The sequence below is a fragment of the Trichechus manatus genome, unplaced genomic scaffold (genome assembly GCF_000243295.1).
Source record: "Trichechus manatus latirostris isolate Lorelei unplaced genomic scaffold, TriManLat1.0 scaffold00179, whole genome shotgun sequence".
Classification (NCBI taxonomy): domain Eukaryota; kingdom Metazoa; phylum Chordata; class Mammalia; order Sirenia; family Trichechidae; genus Trichechus; species Trichechus manatus.
In genome coordinates this window covers 5,337,727-5,357,994 of record NW_004444115.1, presented here as the reverse complement: position 1 = coordinate 5,357,994, position 20,268 = coordinate 5,337,727, and the positions used below count along the sequence as shown (strand labels likewise).

The following is a 20,268-nucleotide window of genomic DNA, read 5'->3' as shown; positions in this document are numbered from 1 at the left end:
TGTGGAGGCTCTGTTGGGTAGAGGCAGGGCACAGGGAGGGGCAGGAGCTGGAAGATCCTCCTTGGGGTCAGGAGGGAGGACTGCCAGTCATGATTTGTCAGTCCCTTTCTGAACTGAGATTTTACATTTTTTTCTGTAAATTTTTGTTCTGATAGGATCATGAAAGCTTTCACCTAATACTTTTCATCTTATTTACCTTCTCAAGTACAGAAAAGATCAAGTTGGAAGATAGTGTTATAATTTAGAGACCCATTTCCTAGTCACTTTTTTTTTATCTGACAATTCATATTGAGGCCATGTGGTGTTACAGAAGAAAATCATTTTTTCATAGGGTCTGGCCTGAAATATTCCCAGTTCTTAAGGATGCATCCTAGTGGGCTGCATTCCAGGATCCCTTGATCGTTCCCCATTCTCCAGACACACACACACTTATACATTCACACAACCTAATCCAGTGCACCAACGTAATAACAGGTACCTAGAGCCTTTTATGCCCTCAATAGTCAATTCCTCCCATTTCTTGGGACTCTTGTAAGGCATGACCTAGGAATTACCCCGTTACTTACCAAATAACCCCAGATACCTAGAGCCTTAATGTGCTCAACAGTCAATTATTCCTGCTTTGGGGACTCTTTGAAGGCCTTAGCTAGGTAATTACTGTGATGGTTAAGACTTTGTGTCAACTTGGCTGGGCCATGATTCTGTATTTACATGTGATCACTCCCATGATGGACTCTGCTGTGAGTAGTCAATCAGTTGAAAGGGAGTTTCCTTGGGGGTGTGGTCTGTATCCAAATATAAACAGAAGTTCTGGCTTTTTTGCTCACTCTGGATCCTGCAGCTGCCTCCTGTTCATCTGACCTCCAGGTCTGCCAGCCCCTGCAGCTTTGTGAATCAAGAGAAGGCTTGCAGTCTTGCCTGCCAATCTTGGGATTTGTCCATCTTCACAGCCTGTGAGTGGAAGTCCTGCTCTCCAACCTGCTGATCTTGGGTTCACCAGTCCCTACAGCTACATGAATCAGGAAGCCTTGCGGTCTTGCCTGCCAATCCTGGGATTTGTCAGTCTTCATAGAACAAGAACCCTGCTCTCTGACCTGCTAATCTTGGGTTCGCCAGCTTCTACGGCTACATGAATCAAGAAAAGCCTCTATCCTGATCCACAGACTTGGGACATTCCAGCCTCTACAATCCCGTGAGCCGTTTCCTTGATATAAAGCTCTCTCTATATATTTATACGCTTTACTTGTTTTGCTTCTTTAGAGAACCCAGCCTAAGACACTTACCAAATAACCCAGGTGTGTTTCATGTCTCCCACGGAGCCACCGTTAGGTCCAAGGTGGGTTGGCCTCTAGGACTGCCTTGAGGTCCCCAGCATGGCCCATCTCAGGAACCAAGTGATGACTCCTGGCTGCTTGCCAGAAATGTTGCCGGGTAGAAACCCCAGGTTTTGCTTGGTGCGACTCGTCATAGCCAATAAACAAGAGGCCGAAGTGGGAGATCCGAAAGGCACCTTTATTTCATTGGCCAAGGAAATGCAACAATCAAGGCTGCTGCCTCCAAGACTGCTCGCAGGCAGCTTGGGGAGGCAGGCTTTTACAGAGAGCAGACAAGGAAATGTAAATGTATCATGGATATTCAGGATCGACTTTTGCGCAGGAGTCCAGAGCTTGGGGATGACTATGCATTTTGTTTAGACAAGGGTTTGATTCCCCAGGAAGGAGGAAGAGGTCAATTTTCCCTCATTAGCATCTTAAGTCTCCACCAAGAGGCAGGGTGCTTATATGTATTTTGCACTTAATGAGCTAATAGGTCACTTAAGTGCTAAGATGGTGTTGGAAACCTGCTAAAACCAATTGGGGACAGCTAAAGCCATTCTGTGGTTATCTTGTCAAAGGCAATTTCAGAAGAATGTGCAGCCTATTCGGCTTGGTCTAGGAGGATAACCCAGTGTAGAAGGATAACCCAGAGCATGTGTCTCCTAGAAGGGCTGAGCTCTGAGGCTGCCTGCCTCTATCAATTACAATCCCAAATACAAAATTCATAAAAGAGCTGATTGATAAATTCAACTCTATTTTAAAAAAAAATAAAAACTTGATTTAAAAACGCAAGAGCTGGGTGATAGCTATTCTAGTGTTCACCATAGTTATTTATTAAGCTATTTAAATGTTCTGTGCAGTGTTTTGTAACGTTTTATCTTACAATAAGAAAATTTTTTAAAAACACCATGGAGCAAAATCAAAAAACAAACTAGGAAAAAATTATTTTTATGTCATATTATGAACAAAGGAGTAATTTCCCCCAAACATAAAGAGCTCCTAGAAATTGCTAAAAAGATAAAACTCAGTAGAAAAATAAAGCAACGACACACACAGAGTTTCCAGAAAAAAAACACATGAAAAGAGGCTATGTCTCACTCCTGGTGAGGCAGGAGGCAGATTTTTAAAAACTTAAGTTTCTTCCTAGAGTTTCCTTGAAAATCTAAGTCAGATCTTTTTTACTTGAAGGCATAAAACCTGCCAAGGGCTGCCCATCTACTCAGGTGTTTTTGTTTATTTAGTATCATATTGTCCTAATCTGTCAGCCATGTATGTTACTTTCCTCACTGGAAATCAGTTTTCAGGATCTAGTGAACCCTGTGGCACAGCTGTTAAGTATCTGGCTGCTAACCAAAAGGTTGGCAGTACAACTCCACCAGTTGTTCCCTGGAAACCCTACGGGGCAGTTCTACTCTGTCCAATAGAGTCACTATGAGTTGGAATTGACTCGATGGCAATGGGTTTCTTTTTTTCACAGGTAGTGAACCCGAAGCACCTATTTCTTGCCCGTCCCTGGGACAAGGCTGTACAGTGTTTCACCCTATAACTAAACCACAGCTGATTTATCCACGAGGCTGTTTCTCTTTCTTCACTAATGTGAACAGACTTGCACCTGCCCCATGCAAGTGTGTCCTATGTGAACACGGGCCTAGAAGCGGTTTTAAAGTTGTGACTTTTAACATTACTCAGTTTGCCTCTTCAAACTTTCACACTAACAAAGTTGGAAGCATAAAGATCAGGGGAATTTTAAGGAAGGGGCGATTAGCTGAGGTGGAGCAGGGGCAATCTGTAAAGGAAGAAGGCTGGATGTAAGGCTGTCATGTCTGAGTGTTCACTGCCCTGACTCAGGCGGCCCCAGGCTCGAGCTGCCTGAGTTTCTCTTGGAGCCCCCGGAGCTGGCTTCGACCCCAGTTGATGCGAATCTGGAGGCTGGCCATGTCTGCAGCCAGCTGCAGGCCTGCAGGCAGAAGAGAGAATGTCATCATGGTGTCCCCCAAACTCCAGATGGATGTGCCCAACTGCCCACTCAGCATCTCCACCTGGACATCAGGTAGACACTGCACACTGACCACATCCAGACCCAACTCCTAGCTTCCTCTCAGCTGCTGCCCACTGCATTCCCACCACAGCTCCATCCTTCTTCCTTCTGGGCATTTCAGATGAAAACTGGGCTGATCCTCAACTTCTGTCCTTGTCTTATATCTACATCTAATCTGTCAGAAATCCTGGGCTTCTACTCTCAATACATGTGCAGGATCCCACTGCTTATTCCTACCTCCACTGCCTCCACCTTCATCTCACACCGGGCTGCTCCCTGGAACCTGCTTCTGCCCTCTGCCTTCCAGGCTATCCCCACCCAACAGCCACAGGAATCCTATTACCCTGCAAGTTCAATCATGCCATCCTCTACTCAGAGCAACCCAATGGCTCCCAAGTCCTCACTGCGGCCTACACAGTCTTCAAATCATCTAGATCTGGGCCCTTCTCTGCCCTCAGCTCCTAGTACTCTACATGGCACTGACTCCACTCCAACCTACTGGCCTCCTCTTTGCTGTTCCTGGAACACACCAGACACTTTTGCCCTGGCTGATCCCTCTGCCTGGAACACTGTTACCCCAGATAATCTGCACAGCTTTCTCCTTCATCTCCGCAGGGAGGCCTTCCCTAGCCACCCTTCATAAAATAGTCTCCCAGGCCACTCCTGTCCCACTCCATTCACCACACTGTCCTATTTTTTCCTAACAATTTCCACTACCTGGTATTATATTAAAGGCCTACTGTCTTATTTGCACACTGGCTTTCTTTCCTCCATACAATAAACACTCCATGAAGGATATTTGTCTCTTTTGTTCCCTCCTGTATCCCCAGTACCTAGTGTGATCCTGGAACACTGCCAACAAACAGTAAAAAAATTTTTTTAAAGAACAATAAATGTCCAACCAAAGTTTGTGATTAAAGACAACCTATAAAGCCCTTTGCAAACTAACCCCAGGCATGGCATCTCAAGTCTCTCCGTGGATAGAGTCAGAGTTCATCCCAGGGCCACATGGTCGACTGGCAGCGTCCACTCACCCTCCTGGAAGCTGGCTTGGGCCTGCCGCAGACTGTGAGGAACCAGGATCCCAAACCAGTTCAGGGGGTCCTCAGGGGCTGCAGAGGGCTCTGGCTTTGAAGTCCTGGAGAGACCCTTTCGCCTTCGCAGAGCTGGGGAAAGAAAGGCTGGTGGCTGAGGGTTTTACTCCCTGGCCCTTGTCTTCTTGGTGACAATGTTGAACTTTCTGAGCCTTGTGATCCCAGGTAAACAGCAATGACTGAGAAATCCCAACAATCTTTTGTGTTCCAAGAAATAGCTTACAGAAAAGAACCACCCTTCCCCATATGACTTAGACAAGATTCTCTGTCCACTCTTTCTTATGACTCCCATAACACTTACAGATGTGCCCCCTTGTTTACCTATGACAAAGCCAAACACAGACTTTTCCCCTTTTGCTTGAACTTGCCGACAGGTCAGACACAGACTCTTCAACTGGTTTGTCTCATGAATGATTAACTGAGATTAGAAGTCTGTCCCCTTGAAACCATCCAGACACAGAGATAAACATTTCCTGTTCAGCTGAGCAAGACTGTCCCTGATTGCAAAACAATCCCAACTGTCTATCCCTCAATCAAAGTCTAAACAAAAACCAAACCTGTTGCCGTCGAGTTGATTCCGACTCATAGCAACCTTATTGGACAGAGTAGAACTGCCCCATAGGGTTTCCACGGAGCAGCTGGTGGATTTGAACTGCCAACCTTCTGGTTAGCAGCCAAGCTCTTAACCACTGTGCCATCGGGGCTCCATATCAAAGTCTATGGCAAAACCAAAACCACCCTGCTGAGACATTTTGATCTTCTGATCTGGGGTGCTCTATCACAACAGCCTGAATAAAAGTGTCACGGATTGAACTGTGTCCCCTCAAAATATGTGTCAACTTGGTTAGGCCATGATTCCCAGTACTGTGTGGTTGTTCTCTATTTTGTGATTTTTCTATGTGTTATAAATCATAATCTTTGCCTGTGGTTAAAGAGGATTAGGGTGGGATGTGACACCCTTCCTCAGGTCACATCCCTGATGCAATGTGAAGCGAGTTTCCCTGGAGTGTGGCCGGCACCACCTTTTATCTTACAAAAGATAAAAGGAAAGAGAAGCAAGCATTGAGTGGGGACCTCATAGCACCAAGAAAGAAGCGCCAGAGCCCGTCCTTTGGCCTCAAGTTTCCTGCTCAGAGAAGCTCCTAGTTCAGAGAAAGACTGACGAGAAGGACCTTCCTCCAGAGCCAACAGAAAGGGAAAGCCTTCCTCTGGAGCTGATGCCCTGAATTTGGACTTCTAGCCTCCTAGACTTGAGAAAATAAATTTCTCTTTGTTAAAGTCACCCACTTGTGGTATTTCTGTAAGAGCAGCACTAGATAACTAAGACGAAAAGCATCTCCTTAATTGTCCTGTGCATTTCGTCTTCTACATTGGGAAGACACCCTGTCTGGAAGGAGTGGGCGCTCACCTGGCTCACGGGGGCCCACCTCCTCTGGGGTCTCGGCGACGGCTCTCACCATCCACAACTTCTGGGGTCCGTCCTGGGTCTCGCTGAAGGACAAGGGAGGATGGATTTTTGGAGGCCCCGGGCTGGTCCCCTTGTTTCCCCCACCTCTCCTGCTCGAGCCTGGCCTCGGCTTCCATGGCTCCTCACCTGGTGCGGACGTAGTAATGAGGCTCCATGCGGGAGGCAAACTGCAGAGGCCCTACCGACTTGGCACCCATGGCGTAACGAGCCTTGGAGAGCGAGAACCAGCCCTGAGGAGACAGAGAAGAGCGGTGAGCCTCAGCTTATCTCCAGGTAGCCACTCGCCTGCTCACCCGCCCCAAGGTCCCACCTCCTCCACCCGGGCGTTCAGAGCCTCCCGCTTTGCCTCTAGCTCCTCCAGGTCCCGGAGCAGCTGCAGCAGCAGCGAGTCGGACTCCGCCCGCAACTCTGCTCCTGCCATGGGCTACACAAACAGACCCTAAGTGTGCTGAAGCCCCGCTCTGGAGCCGGCCTCCTTTCAGCTTGCCCAATCACCGCCCGCCGCGCCAGGTAACAGCCAATCAGCACACGAAACCCTCGGAGGGTCTTCCTAGCCGCCGTTGCCCTTGAAGGGCGAGCGCTCCTAGGAAGGGAGCACGGGAAGGCCCAATTCGCGTGTCTATTCGATTAGTGCCCGAAGCGGACCAGACAGTCGGCGCAGGCTTGGGTGATTCCAAACCGCTTCCAGAATCGGTCGTATTTTAAACTCAGGCAACCGCTGTGGGAATGAAAGAAAGGGAAAATGGATGGCAACAATTTTGATTAAGGGAGGAACTTAATTCCAGCTGACAACCCCCTAGTCAATCGTTGTGCCGCTTTTACAATTGCTGGACTGTTTCGATCCTCCAATTATGATTGTTTTAGCGGCTTGCCGCCTTAAAATCAGGCATCCTACACGGCTGTACCAAGTTGTGAAGCCGCGGAACGACATCTTTACTAATGGCTAGCCCAACCCGTGTGACGACTTAGCCTACTGGCTGCTCCATAGAGCACGCGCTGCCGGACTGGCCAATCGCCTTGCAACGCCCCTCGCCATCTTAACACTGGGCATTCCCGTAGGCAACAGACAGTAGTGAAGCCTCTAGCGACCTTCTTGGTTGAGGGCGGAAGCCAAGGCTACATTGCGCCGGCGACGACCGCAGATTCCCTTAGACCCACGTGGGAGCGTCGGTCAGGATGGTAATAGAAATGAGCTTACCTTTAGTGGCTAGGGCTCCCCGAGGCAGAAAGGTAGCGGGGGTGGGGGTGGGGAGGGGTGAGGGGTTGGGTGGAAGCAGATGGAGGAAGCTGCCCACGGGAAGAAGTCCAAGGGCACGAGGCGTGGAATGATATTTCGAGGTAGCGCAAATATGAAAGGCGCCCGAGTGAGACAGCCGGGCAAGAGAGAGGAAGGCGTTTCTACGGATGCGTAGCCGCTATCAACGTCTATTTATCTTGAAATTGGGGCAGGGAGAGCTCAATTTAGAGATTGCCCCTGGGCGCTCGAGTTCGGGGATGGGGGGCAGCGCAATTTAGAGATTGCGCCTGGGCTTTCGTTACCCTCGTTACGCCCCTGCCCGGAGGGCTGGATATGTGACCCCTGGGACTCCGGGGCGGGTGGACCCTGGGTTCCGGACGGGTGTGGAAGATGAGGAGGCTGACCTGACTCGCGTTGTCCCAGCTGCGCCGCGAGGCCCGCCTGCGCCGCGAGTACCTGTACCGCAAGGCCCGCGAGGAAGCGCGGCAGACGGCCCACGAGAAGAAGGAGAGGCTCCGGCGCGCGCTCGAAGGTATCGCCGCCTCAGCCGGGGAGGGAGGCAAAGTCTTTGGACTTTAAAAAAGAAGTAATTGTAAACATCGCGCGGGAAAATGACCCGCTCTTATAAACGCTTCTGTTAGTATTTCTTTGTGTTAGTGTGGTTAAGCATCTTTTCAAGTATCCACCTACTGGTGTTTTCCTTGCCTGTTGGGTTCTGGTGTTTGTTGATTTACCAGTGTCCTTTCCAAGTGATTCTGTTATCATTTATGCTGCAGTAGCCAGGTTTTGGAACCCTGGTGGCATAGGGGTAAAGAGCTCCGCTGCTAACCAAAAGGTCGGCAGTTCAAATCCACCAGCCGCTCTTGGAAACCCTATGGGGCAGTTCTACTTTCCCCTGTGAGTCAGAACTGACACAAGAGCACCTAACACCAACACCAACATTCAGGTTTTGGAGTCCCTGGGTGATGCAAACAATTAAACCCGCTCGCCTGCTAACTAAAAAGTTAGATGTTTGAGTCCACCCAGAGGGGAAGAAAGGCCTAGCAGTCCACTTCCAAAAACCCAGCCATTGCGAACCCTATGGAGTATTGTTCTGTTTTTTCTTTTTTTTTTAATTCCAATTTACAGTTTACCTATTAACTTTGTTTACATTGCATCTGTTGTTGTTGTTAGGTGCCATTGAGTTGGTTCCAACTCATAGCTACCACATGTACATCAGAATGAAACACTGCCCGGTTCTGTGCCATCCTCAGGATAGTTATGCTTGAGCCCATTGTTGCAGCCACTGAGTCAGTCCATCTCGCTGAGGGTCTTCCTCTTTTTCGATGACCCTATACTTTACCAAGCATGATGTCCTTCTCCATAGACTGATCCTTAATAACATGTCCAAAGTATGTGAGACACAGTCTCACCATCCTTGTTTCTAAGGAACATTCTTGTTGTACTTCCAAGACAGACTTGTTCGTTCTTTTGGCAGTCAGTGGTGTATTCAGTATCTTTGCCAACACCGTAATTCAGAGGCAACAATTCTTTTTCAGTCTTCCTTATGCATCGTCCAGCTTTCGCATGCATATGAGGCCATTGAAAACACCTTGGCTTGGGTCAGGCACAACATAGTCTTCAAGGTGACATCTTTGCTTTTTAACACTTTAAAGAGATCTTTTGCAGCAGATTTGCCCAATGCAATGAGTCATTTGATTTCTTGACTGCTGCTTCCATGAGTGTTGATTGTGGATGCAAGTAAAATGAAATCCTTGACAACTGCAATCTTTTCTCCATTTATCATGATGTTGCCTATTGGTCCAGTTGTGAAGATTTTTGTTTTCTTTCTGTTGATGTGTGATCCATACTGAAGGCTGTAGTCTTTGATCTTCATCAGTAAGTGCTTCAAGTCCTCTTCACTTTCAGCTAGCAAGCTTGTGTCATCTGCATATCGCAGGTTGTTAATGAGTCTTCCTCCAATCCTGATGCCATGTTCTTCACATAGCCCAGCTTCTCGGATTATTTGTTTAGCATACAGATTGAACAAGTATGGTGAAAAGATACAACCCTGACACACACCTTTCCTGATTTTAAACCACACAATATCCCCTTGTTCTGTCCAAACGGCTGCCTCTTGGTTTATGTACAGGTTCCTCATGAGCACAATTAAGTGTTCCAGAATTTAGATTCTTGAAATGTTATATATAGTTTATTATGATCCACACAGGTGAATGCTTTTACATAGTCAATGAAACACAGATAAACATCTTTCTGGTATTGTCTGCTTTCAGCCAGGATCCATCTGACATCAGCAGTGATATCCCAGGTTCCACGTTCTCTTCTGTATCTGGCTTGAATTTCTGGAAGCTCCCTGTTGTTGTATTGCAGCAGCTGCTTTTGAATGATCTTCAGCAAAATTTCACTCGCGAGTGATGTTAATGATATCGTTCGATGATTTCCACATTTGGTTGGATCACCTTTCTTGGGAGTAGTTACAGATACGGATCTCTTCCAGTTGGTTGGCCAAGTAGCTGTCTTCCAAATTTCTTGGCATACATGAGTGAGTACTTACAGTGAGGCATGTGTATGTTGAAGCATCTCAGTTGGTATTCCATCAATTCCTGGACCCTTGTTTTTCGCCAGTGCCTTCAGTGCAGCTTGTACTTACTCCTTCACTACTGTGGGTTCCTGATCGTATGCTGCCTCCTGAAACAGTGGAACGTTGACCAGTTCTTTTCAGTATAGTGACTCCGTGTATTCCTTCCATCTCCTTTTGATGCTTCCTGGGTCGTTCACTATTTTGCCCATAGAATCCTTCAAAATTGCAACTTGAGGCTTGAATTTTTTCTTTAGTTCTTTCAGCCTGAGAAACGCCAAGCATGTTCTTCCATTTTGGTTTCCTATCTGCAGGTCTTTGCACGTGTCATTATAATACTTTATTTTGTCTTCTTGAGCCGCCCTTTGAAGTCTTCAGCTCTTTTACTTCATCATTTCTTCCATTCACTTTAGTTAGTCTACATTCAAAGCAAGTTTCAGTCTCTTCTGACATCCATTTTGGTCTTTTCTTTCTTTCCTGTCTTTTTAATGACTTCTTCCTTTCTTCATGTATGATGTCCTTGATGTCATTCCACAACTCGTCTGGTCTTCGGTCATTAGTGTTTAGCACGTCAAATCTATTCTTGAGATGGTCTCTAAATTCAGGTGGGGTATACTCAAGGTCGTACTTTGGCTCTTGTGGACTTGTTCTAATTTTCTTCAGTTTCAACTTGAACTTGCATATGAGCAATTGATAGCCATCTAGTTCTTCCCAGTTTTTAAATTTTTACATAGCCCTGTAGATATTTTCCACCTGTGGTTTTTCTTCTTGCTACCTTCTTCAGTATGCAACTACGAGAATATTTTTTCTCTTTTAGTGCTGTTATGATTCTCTTACATTTTTAGAATTGTTAATCACTGCAGAATTTAATTTTATTTGTGTTTTGAAGTAGGAATCTAGCTTTGCAGTCCACCTGCCCAACACACGTTGCCGTCTGTTGTTTTAGTGAATAGTCTCTCACACATGCCTGATTGAAATTGCTACATTAATCCCTATTTTGTTGGTTCTTTGTTGGTTGAGCTTTATGTTTTGTATCTGATGGTTCAGCATCCTCCAATACCTCTGATTATTTTAAATTCACTTTGATGTTCTTATGTTTTAGGCGTACAAATACAGAAAGTGTGTGCGCGCATGCAAGCTTTTATGTTAAGAGGCATAACATTAAACCACTGTGACTCATCTACCTACCTTAAGAAATGAAAAATCATCAATACATTGAAATTCAGGAATATTTTCATCAACTTAGATAGCTACTATATTGAATACTGTTTAAATCATTTCTTTGCTGTTCTTTGTGCTTACAGCACATCTGTTTGTATCCCTAAACTATACTGGCTGAGTTTTGGTTTTAAAATAGTATCCAGTGATATGTGTTCTTTTGTAGCTTCGTGTTTTTTATTCAGTGTTGTTCTAAAACCCATTCTGCAGGATGTTCATTAGTTATCTAGTGTTGCTATAACAGGCACCAGGGCTCTTTAATAGAAGTACCGCGAGTGGGTGGCATTAACAAACAAACTTATTTTTGAACAGTTAGGAGGGTGGAAATCTGAATTCACTGCTCCAGCTTTAGAGGAGGGCTTTCACTCTCTGTCAGCTCTGGGGGAAGGTCCTTGTCTTTTCAACTTCTATTCTTTGGCTCCTAGGTGATCTTGTAGCATGGAATCTATCTTCCCCCACCTCTCTTTGCTTAATCTGCTTCTTTTATGTCTCAAAAGAGATTGACTCAAGACCCTCCCTACATTAATGTTGTCTCAATATAACAAAGAAAACCCATTTCCAAATGGGATTATAACCGCAGGTATAAAACCGATTACCCTGGAGTCCATTCTGACTCATAGTGACCCTACAGGGCATAGTAGAAGCCCTGGTGGCACAGTGGTTTAAAGTGCTCGGCTGGTAATTGAAAGGTCAGCAGTTTGAACCCACCAGGCCGCTCTGCAGGAGAAAGATGTGGTAGTCTGCTTCCGAAAGATTACAGCCTTAGAGACCCTATGAGGCAGTTCTGCTCTGTCCCGTAGGGTCCCTAAGAGTCGGAATCGACTCAGTTGCAACGGGTTTAGGACAGAGTAGAACTGCTCCGTAGGGTTTCCAAGGCTGTAATCTTTATGGACCATCAGTTGCTCACATGCAGGTTTAAGTTGAAGCTGAAGAAAATTAAGTCCATAAGAACCAAAATATGACCTTGAATATATTCCACCTGAATTAGGAGACCATTTCAAGAATATATCAAATGCATTGAATATTAACGATCAAAGACCAGACAAGTTGTGGGATGACATCAAGGACATCATACATGAAGAAAGCAAAAGGTCATGAAAATAACAGGGAAGAAAGAAAAGACCAAAATGGATGTTAGAAGAGACTGAAACTTGCTCTTGAATGTAGACTAAAGTGAATGGAAGAAATGATGAAGTAAAAGAGCTGCAGAGAAGATTTCAAAGGGCAGCTCGAAAAGGCAAAGTAAAGTATTGTAATAAAATGTGCAAGACCTGGAGTTAGAAAACCAAAATGGAAGAGCATGCTCGGCATTTCTCAGGCTGAAAGAACTGAAGCAAAAATTCAAGCCTCAAGTTGCAATTTTGAAGGATTCTATGGGCAAAATAGTGAACAACCCAGGAAGCATCAAAAGAAGATGGAAGCAATACACAGAGTCACTGTACCAAAAAGAATTGGTCGACATTCACCCATTTCAGGAAGTAGCATAAGATCAAGAACCAATGGTATTGAAGGAAGAAGTCCAAGCTGCACTGATGGCATTGTCAAAAAACAAAGCTCCAGGAACTGGCAGAATACCAGTTGAGATGTTTCAACAAGTGGCTGCAGTGCTGGAGATGCTCACTTGTTTATGCTTAGAAATTTGGAAGACAGCTAGCTGGCCAACCAACTGGAAGAGATCCATATCTGTGCCTCTTCCCAAGAAAGGTGATCCAACAGAATGCAGAAATTATTGAACAATATCATTAATTTCACACACAAGTAAAATTTTGCCAAAGATCACTCAAAAGTAGTTGCAGCAATACATTGACAGGGAACTGCCATAAACTCAAGCTGGATTCAGAAGACGATGTGGGAACGAGAGATATTATTGCTGATGTCACATGAATCTTGGCTGAAAGCAGAGAATACCAGAAAGATGTTTATCTGTGTTTTGTTGACTATGCAAAGGCATTCGACTGTGTGGATCAAAACAAATTATGGATAATATTGCAAAGAATGGAAATTCCAGAACACTTTAATTATGCTTATGAGGAACCTGTACATCGACCAAGAGGCAGACAGAACAAGGGGATGCTGCGTGGTTTAATATCAGGAAAGACGTGCGTCAGGGTTGTATCCTTTCACCATACTTACTCAGTCTGTATACTGAGCAAATAATCCGAGAAGCTGGACTATATGAAGAACACGGCATCGGGATCAGAGGAAGACTCGTTACCAACGTGTGATATGCAGATGATACAACCTTGCTAGCTGAAAGTGAAGAGGACTTAAAGCACTTACTGATGATCAAAGACGACAGCTTTCAGTATGGATTACACATCAACAGAAAGAAAACAAAAATCCTCACAACTGGACCAATAAACAACATCATGATAAACGGAGAAAAAATTGAAGCTGTCAAGGATTTCATTTTACTTGGATCCACAATCAACACGCATGGAAGCAGCAGTCAAGAAATCAAACAACACACTGCATTGGTAAATCTGCTGTAAAAGATCTCTTTAAAGTGTTAAAAAGCAAAGATGTCACCTTGAAGACTGTTGTGCCTGACCCAAGTCATGGTGTTTTCAATCGCCTTATATGCATGCAAAAGTTGGACGATGAATAAGGAAGACCGAAGAAGAACTGATGCCTTTGAAATGTGGCACAAATCTGTCTTGGAAGATATACAGCCAGAATGCTCCTTAGAAGCAAAGTTGGCAAGACTACATCTCACATACTTTGGGCATGTTATCAGAAGGGACCAGTCCCTGGAGAAGGACATTATGTTTGGTAAAAAAGAGGAAGACCCTCAGCGCCTCAGCAAGATGGATTGACACAGTGGCTGCAACAGTGGGCTCAAGCATAGCAATGATTGTGAGAATGGCATAGTACCAGGCAATGTTTTGTTCTGTTGTCTGTAGGTTCACCATGAGTTGGAACTGACTCAACAGCACCTAACAACAACAGTAGTTGTTATGGAAGCTGACTGCCACATCTTTCTCCTGCGGAGCAGCTGGTGGTTTCAAACCACTGTTCTTTTTGTTAGCAGCCAAGCACTTTACCACAGTGTCACCAGGGCTCCTAACCACAGGTTAGGCTTACACAACAATAAAGAACAATGATGAATCTGCGAAACATCTCACGACACGGATGAATGTGGAGAGCATTATGCTTAGTGAAATAAGTCAATCACAAAAGGACAAATATTATATGAGACCACTACTATAAAAATGAAAAGATCTACATGCAAAAAGAAACAATCTTTGCTGGTTACGAGGAGGGGTAGGGAGGAGGGAAGAACACTAAGTAGACAATAGATAAGTGGTAAATTTAGTGAAGAGTAAGACAGTACACAATACTGGGGAAGCCAGCACAACTTGTACAAGGAAAGGTCATGGAAGCTCCATAGACACATTCAGACTCCCTGAGGGACCAAATTACTGGGCTGAGGGCTGTGGGGACCATGGTCTCGGGGAACATGTAGCTCAATTGGCATAACATAGTTTATAAAGAAAATGTTCTACAGTCTGCTTTGGTGAGTACCATCTGGGGTCTTAAAAGCTTGTGAGCGGCCATGTAAGATACTCCACTGGTCTCACCCCTTCAAGAGCAAGGGAGAATGAAGAAAACCAAAGATAAAAGGGAAAGATTAGTCCAAAGGACTAATGGACCACAAGTACCACAGCCTCTACCATACTGAGTGCAGCGCAACTAGATGGTGCCCGGCTACCTCCGCTGACTGCTCTGACAGGGATCACAATAGGGATCCCAGACAGAGCTGGAGAAAAATGTAGAACAATAATTAAAAAGAAAAAAAGAATACATATTTTGGGGGAACACAATTCAATCTATGACATTCATCCATTTCCCAGTGGTTAGCACTGAGCTTGTTTTCAGTTCGGTGTAGTTAATGAATAGTGCCGCTGCTGTGAACAAGGGTTCCTCTCTTATGTGCACGGGTTCCTCCAGGGCATAATGTAGGGAAATGTTGAGTCCTGGGAGTGTGTGTTCCTCTTCAGTTCACCTCTATACAGTGATATCAGAGGTTTCCCAAAGTGGTCATGCCCACAGCCCAGCCCCTCTGACCCAGAGCCAGCTCTGGCCATGCTCCTTTTGGCATGATTAGCTATTTGTTTGTTGGAAGGTTTCAGGCTCTCTGGTCTAGCTTCATACAGAAACAACAGTCCACGTTTATTCTTAAAAAAATTAATTTGTTACGAAGTTTTCATATATGCTACAATATGGATGGAGCTTGAAGACATGCTGAGTGAAATAAGTGAATTACGAAAGGACAAATTATTGTATGACCTTACTTATATAAAAGGAAAAGAACAGGCAAATGTGTAGAGACCAAACTATTAGTGGTTACCAGGGACAGGAGCGGGTGGGTAAGAGGGGTTGTTGGTTATGGGGTACTGAATTTCGGTTTATGGTGATGGAAAACTCAGATTGATTAAGGATAGGGTTGTACAGCCAATTAATGTAATTGCTGTCAATAAGTTGTACACCTATAAAAAGTTGAATTGGTAAAAGTTGTGTGGTAGGTATATTTATAAAAATGACAAAAAAAAAAAAAAAAAGCTGCTGAGGCTGCTTATGTACAACCAAAAACCTCATGGGATTTGGTTTCTTGGTTTGGAAGTTGCAGGGTCATGGTTTCATAGGACATTCCAGTTAATTGGGCTAATAATGTGTTCAGTGCTTTTGTTCTACCTCCTAGTTCATTGTGTACTATCTGGGATCTTAAAAGCTTGCAAACGGCCATCCAAGCACAACAATTGGTCTCTATTTGCCTGGAGCAACAGAGGAAGAAGAGTCAGGAATAGGAGGAGGATATGCAAAGTGTGGCTAACTGTCTCTGTGAATAACTGTCTCCTTTGCCATGAAACCTGAAGAACTAACTGGATGGTGCCTGGCAACCATTACTGAACATTTTGAAGAAAGATTCTAGAGAAGAATCCTGATCAAAAGGGGATAAATGCAGAACAGAATTCCAAATTCTCATGGAATCCAATTTTCTTGAGGCATAAAAGCAGATGAACCCTGAAACTACTGCCCTAAAATAATCTTTAAAGCTTAAACCAACTATGTCCCCTGAAGTCTTCTTAAAACCCAAACCGTAGTTTAGCTTAACTAATAAAGAATGTCTACCTTGAGCATTATGCTCTTTTAAGATCAATCTGTACGGAATCAAATCGTCAACAGTAACTGGAAAGATTAGATAGGAACGTTAGGGGGCAATGAGTTTATGTTAATGGGGAGGAACAACTCGGAAAACCAGGGTGAAAATGGTTGCACAACTCGAAAAATGTAATTATTGTCACTGAATTGTACATCTAGAAACTTGGTGTATGTTTTTGCTATGTATATTCTCAACAACAACAAAAAATTATTTTAAAAAATTAATTTTTTCTGACTGAAAGCAACACATACTTGTAATAAAATATTTTAGAAAGACCTCAAGTCATAAGAATCAAGGGCCATAAGAAATGAAAGTCCTTATAACCACTGTTAATGTATTGGCATATAGACAAATAAGTTTTGCTCCTCCCCACCCCCATCATGTATCACTGCTGTGCTCAGAAAGGAGTAAGAAAGGTATTGATACGTATGTTTGCTACACAGTGTTGTATAAACTGAGGGCTCCATGTATGTGTCTCAGCCCCTCTGTCTTCCTCCTCCAGAGAACCGCCTGATTCCCACCGAGTTACGCCAGGAGGCTCTAGCCTTACAGGGATCCTTGGAGTTTGACGACGCTGGTGGTGAAGGTGACTGTGTGTGGCCCTCTCCAACCCTGTAAACTGATTCCTCTCTCTACACTTGAGCCTTCTAGCCTCCATGTCCTTCCCCAGGCATGCTGACTACTTTTCTACCTTGGGGAAAAGGCTGTGCTGCTCCCACTTCTGTGTTCCTGGGACTCATTTCCCAAATGCCCCTGTGGCTCTGCACAGATGTCACTCCCCAGAGGGGATCTCCTGGCCTCTCCCGACTTCATTTTTGTGACATGTACAATAGCAGCCCGTTTACCCTTTGCTGTGTCTGTTAATTGTCTCTCCCCTTAGAATGTGAGCTCTGCAAGGGCAGGATGATGTCCATTTTGTTGAGTGTTGTGTCCCTAGCCCATCATTGGCACCCAGATGTTTCATTCATTGTGTCATTCAACAAATATGAGAAGAATCACTAACATTGTGAATACTTTTTGAGGGACAGGAGTCTGTCACCTCTGACCTTAGGAGAATTTAGACTTGTACTGTCTAACATGGTAGCCATGTGACCATTATAAAATAATTCAGTTCCTCAGTTGCACTGGCCACATTTCTCATGCTCAGTAGTCTCCTGTGGATGGTAGGTGCCTGTTGCACAGTGCAGGTGTGGAACATTCCCATTGTTGAAGGTTTTGTGGAGCAGCACTGCTCTAGATAGGTTTAGCCTACCCTCGAGTTAGCATTTCACTCCTGAGACAATACCAAGTTCTTGCTCTTCATGCTCCTGACAGGTGTAACCAGCCATGTGGATGATGAATATCGATGGGCAGGGGTTGAGGATCCCAAGATCATGATCACCACCTCCCGAGATCCCAGTTCCCGCCTCAAGATGTTTGCAAAGGTACTGGTGGGTAGGGAATGAGTGGGAGACATTACAGCAGGAATGGACCAAGTAGGCTTACCCGTTTGTTCTTGGGACTGGCCCTGACTGACGTGTTCATGTGCAGGAGCTAAAGCTGGTGTTTCCAGGAGCACAGCGCATGAACCGAGGCCGGCATGAGGTGGGTGCGCTGGTGCGAGCCTGCAAAGCCAATGGAGTCACTGACCTACTGGTTGTTCATGAGCACCGGGGCACACCTGGTGAGCCTGGGCAGAAGGGAGTGTGGGCATAAGACAGGTGCTCTGAGGGCAAACAGGGTTTCTGACGGCCCACCTGGCCCCGCCAGTGGGGTTTATTGTCAGCCACCTGCCCTTTGGCCCCACCGCATACTTCACGCTTTGCAACGTCGTCATGCGGCATGACATCCCTGACCTGGGCACCATGTCAGAAGCCAAGCCCCACCTCATCATGCATGGCTTCTCCTCCCGCCTGGGCAAGCGGGTGAGTGTGGAGGCTGTGGGTGAGGGTGGGACGTAGGCCTGGCCAGGCACTCACCACTTTCCTTCTCTTTGCCCCAGGTCTCTGACATCCTGCGGTACCTGTTTCCTGTACCCAAAGATGACAGCCACAGGATTATCACCTTCGCGAACCAGGATGACTATATCTCCTTCCGGTGGGTTTGTGGGCCAGGCCCCCAGTGATCATGTCTTGACCTTTGCGTCCTTTGTACTGTTTCTTTTTGACCCACAGCTGCTCCCACTCCTCACCCCAGGCACCACATCTACAAGAAGATGGATCCCCACAACGTGGAGCTGACCGAGGTTGGACCTCGCTTTGAGCTGAAGCGTGAGTCTGGGCTTTATCCCACATTTCAGTAGGAAGGGAAGGGGTGGCTGGTTGTGTAGGTGTTGACGTCCCCTCTCCTTTCCCCTCCCAGTGTACATGATTCGCCTGGGCACGCTGGAACAGGAGGCCACTGCCGATGTCGAGTGGCGCTGGCACCCATACACCAATACTGCACACAAGAGGGTCTTCTTGAGTGCTGAGTGAGCCTTGCCTGTTGGTCAGAGACATGGACTTGGAACCCAGAAAGTGGAATTGTCACAGACCCACGATGCTATAGACATGGGTTTTGTAGGAGAGATGCAGTCAAAATAAATCCTCTGTGTCATTTTGCCTCCATCTGCCTTTGAATGCGTCAGGACAGGGCCCTAGGCCAAGCCGATTCTGAAGGAAATGTCTGGTGGCTCCCCCTAGGGTGCAGGACCCTGATGGGTGTAGGCATAGTCAGACCTGGTATCTTGAGGAGATTGAGGTCAGTTTAGGTCTGGAATTTGGGCTTGTGTTTGAAATAAGGCAGGCCCTATGCCCCAGGCTTGCCTTTTAGCCACAGGGAGGGCCTGGTACCACCCCGTGGGGGTTTTGATTCTAATCTCACCTTAGGAGCCAAGGGCCCTGTGACAGCTCATTGAGTCAGGGAGTCAGGGTTAGACTCAGGTGGTAGGGTTAGACACAGGTGATAGGGCCTGGTCATGCTAGTTGCATTTACAATGAATGAGTGTGAGCCGTCGGGAGACGGGAGCAGAGGATGATGTGGCCTGATTCAGGTTTGGGCAAATGGACTTCCCCTGAGGTGCCAGGGCAGCTGGAGCATACCTTGCTTTTTCCTCAAGACCTCCTCCAGGCACACCTTCTCTTCATTCACTGGAGGCACAGTGGGGGACCACTCTCTATGCATACCTCTACCTGTCATGTCAGGGAGAGGCCTGCCAGAGGTCACACAGGGAAGGGCCAGTGCAGCCCAGGAGAGGCTGTGATCTCCTGCTCCTTTCACACTTAGCCCCCCCTGGGGATCACCTTAGGCAAGCCCCTTCCTTCTCTTTATCCACAATCCTTGTATGTTCCAAAGGGCCCTGGTTTGACACAAAGTGGGTTACAAGACCATGCAAAATGCACATGATTTTTCATGGAAGGGAGTGATAAAAAAAAAAAAATATCACATCAGGTAGGGATAGGAGCCATGAAGAAAAAGATGGGTAGGTGGCAGAGATGGGGAGTAGGGGAGCCCTCTTAAATAGCTGAATGATGGAATGAGGCAGCAAAGGCCACCTGGATGACCTGGGGGAAAGCACTGCAGGCAAAGGTTGCAGCCTATGCAAAGGCCCTGTGGTGGACAGTGCTCATAAGGGTTCTAGGAATAGGAGTGACCCAGTTGGGGAGGGGGGAGCAAAAGAGAGGGGCAGGGCGCTCGCTGGGCCATAGCATTCAGAGATGGTAGGAGATGGGACCTTTCTGTAACCTTTTGTGGCTCTGCTTATGTCAGTCCAGTTTCTTCTGCAGAGCATTCCACGGCTTCTCCCAGCTTCCCACAGCCTTACTCCATCCTCATTGAAGAATATGCCATTAAATTTTCTTTGTAAATAGTGGAAATTTCCAAACACATGTAAAAGAATAGTATGATGCCCTATATTAGATTCCTTTGGCTGCCATAACAAATTATCACAAACTTGGTGGGTTAAAACAACAGAAATTTATTCTCTCACGGTTCTGGAGGCCAGAAGTCTGTAATCAAGGTGTCTGCAGGGTTACACTCCCTCCCAGTGCTTAGGGGAGATCTGCTTCATGCCTTTCTCCCAGCTTCTGGTGATTGCCAGCAGTCTTTGGCATTCATTGGCTTGAAGCTTTGTCATTCTCATCTCTGCCACTGTCTTCACGTTGCTTCCTCCTCATCTGTCACATCTGCTCTGTGTGT

The 20,268-nt window shown here is 45.9% G+C and overlaps 2 protein-coding genes across 2 annotated transcripts; one reads left to right on the top strand and one right to left on the bottom strand.

The window, feature by feature from the left end:
• Positions 1-1,468: 1,468 nt before the first annotated feature.
• Positions 1,469-6,337, bottom strand: CCDC115 (coiled-coil domain containing 115). The gene is made up of 5 exons (XM_004387046.2): positions 6,227-6,337; positions 6,043-6,146; positions 5,857-5,939; positions 4,389-4,520; positions 1,469-3,273 (listed from the first exon to the last, which is right to left on the bottom strand). Exons 1-5 carry the CDS (start codon positions 6,335-6,337, stop codon positions 3,161-3,163), a joined length of 543 nt encoding a protein of 180 aa, XP_004387103.1. The 3' UTR covers positions 1,469-3,160.
• Positions 6,338-7,061: 724 nt separating this feature from the next.
• On the top strand, positions 7,062-18,711 carry IMP4 (IMP U3 small nucleolar ribonucleoprotein 4). Its single transcript, XM_004387045.2, has 9 exons — positions 7,062-7,095; positions 7,577-7,685; positions 16,616-16,699; positions 17,428-17,537; positions 17,644-17,776; positions 17,863-18,017; positions 18,095-18,189; positions 18,289-18,362; positions 18,454-18,711. Exons 1-9 carry the CDS (start codon positions 7,093-7,095, stop codon positions 18,564-18,566), a joined length of 876 nt encoding a protein of 291 aa, XP_004387102.1. The 5' UTR covers positions 7,062-7,092; the 3' UTR covers positions 18,567-18,711.
• Positions 18,712-20,268: the final 1,557 nt, after the last annotated feature.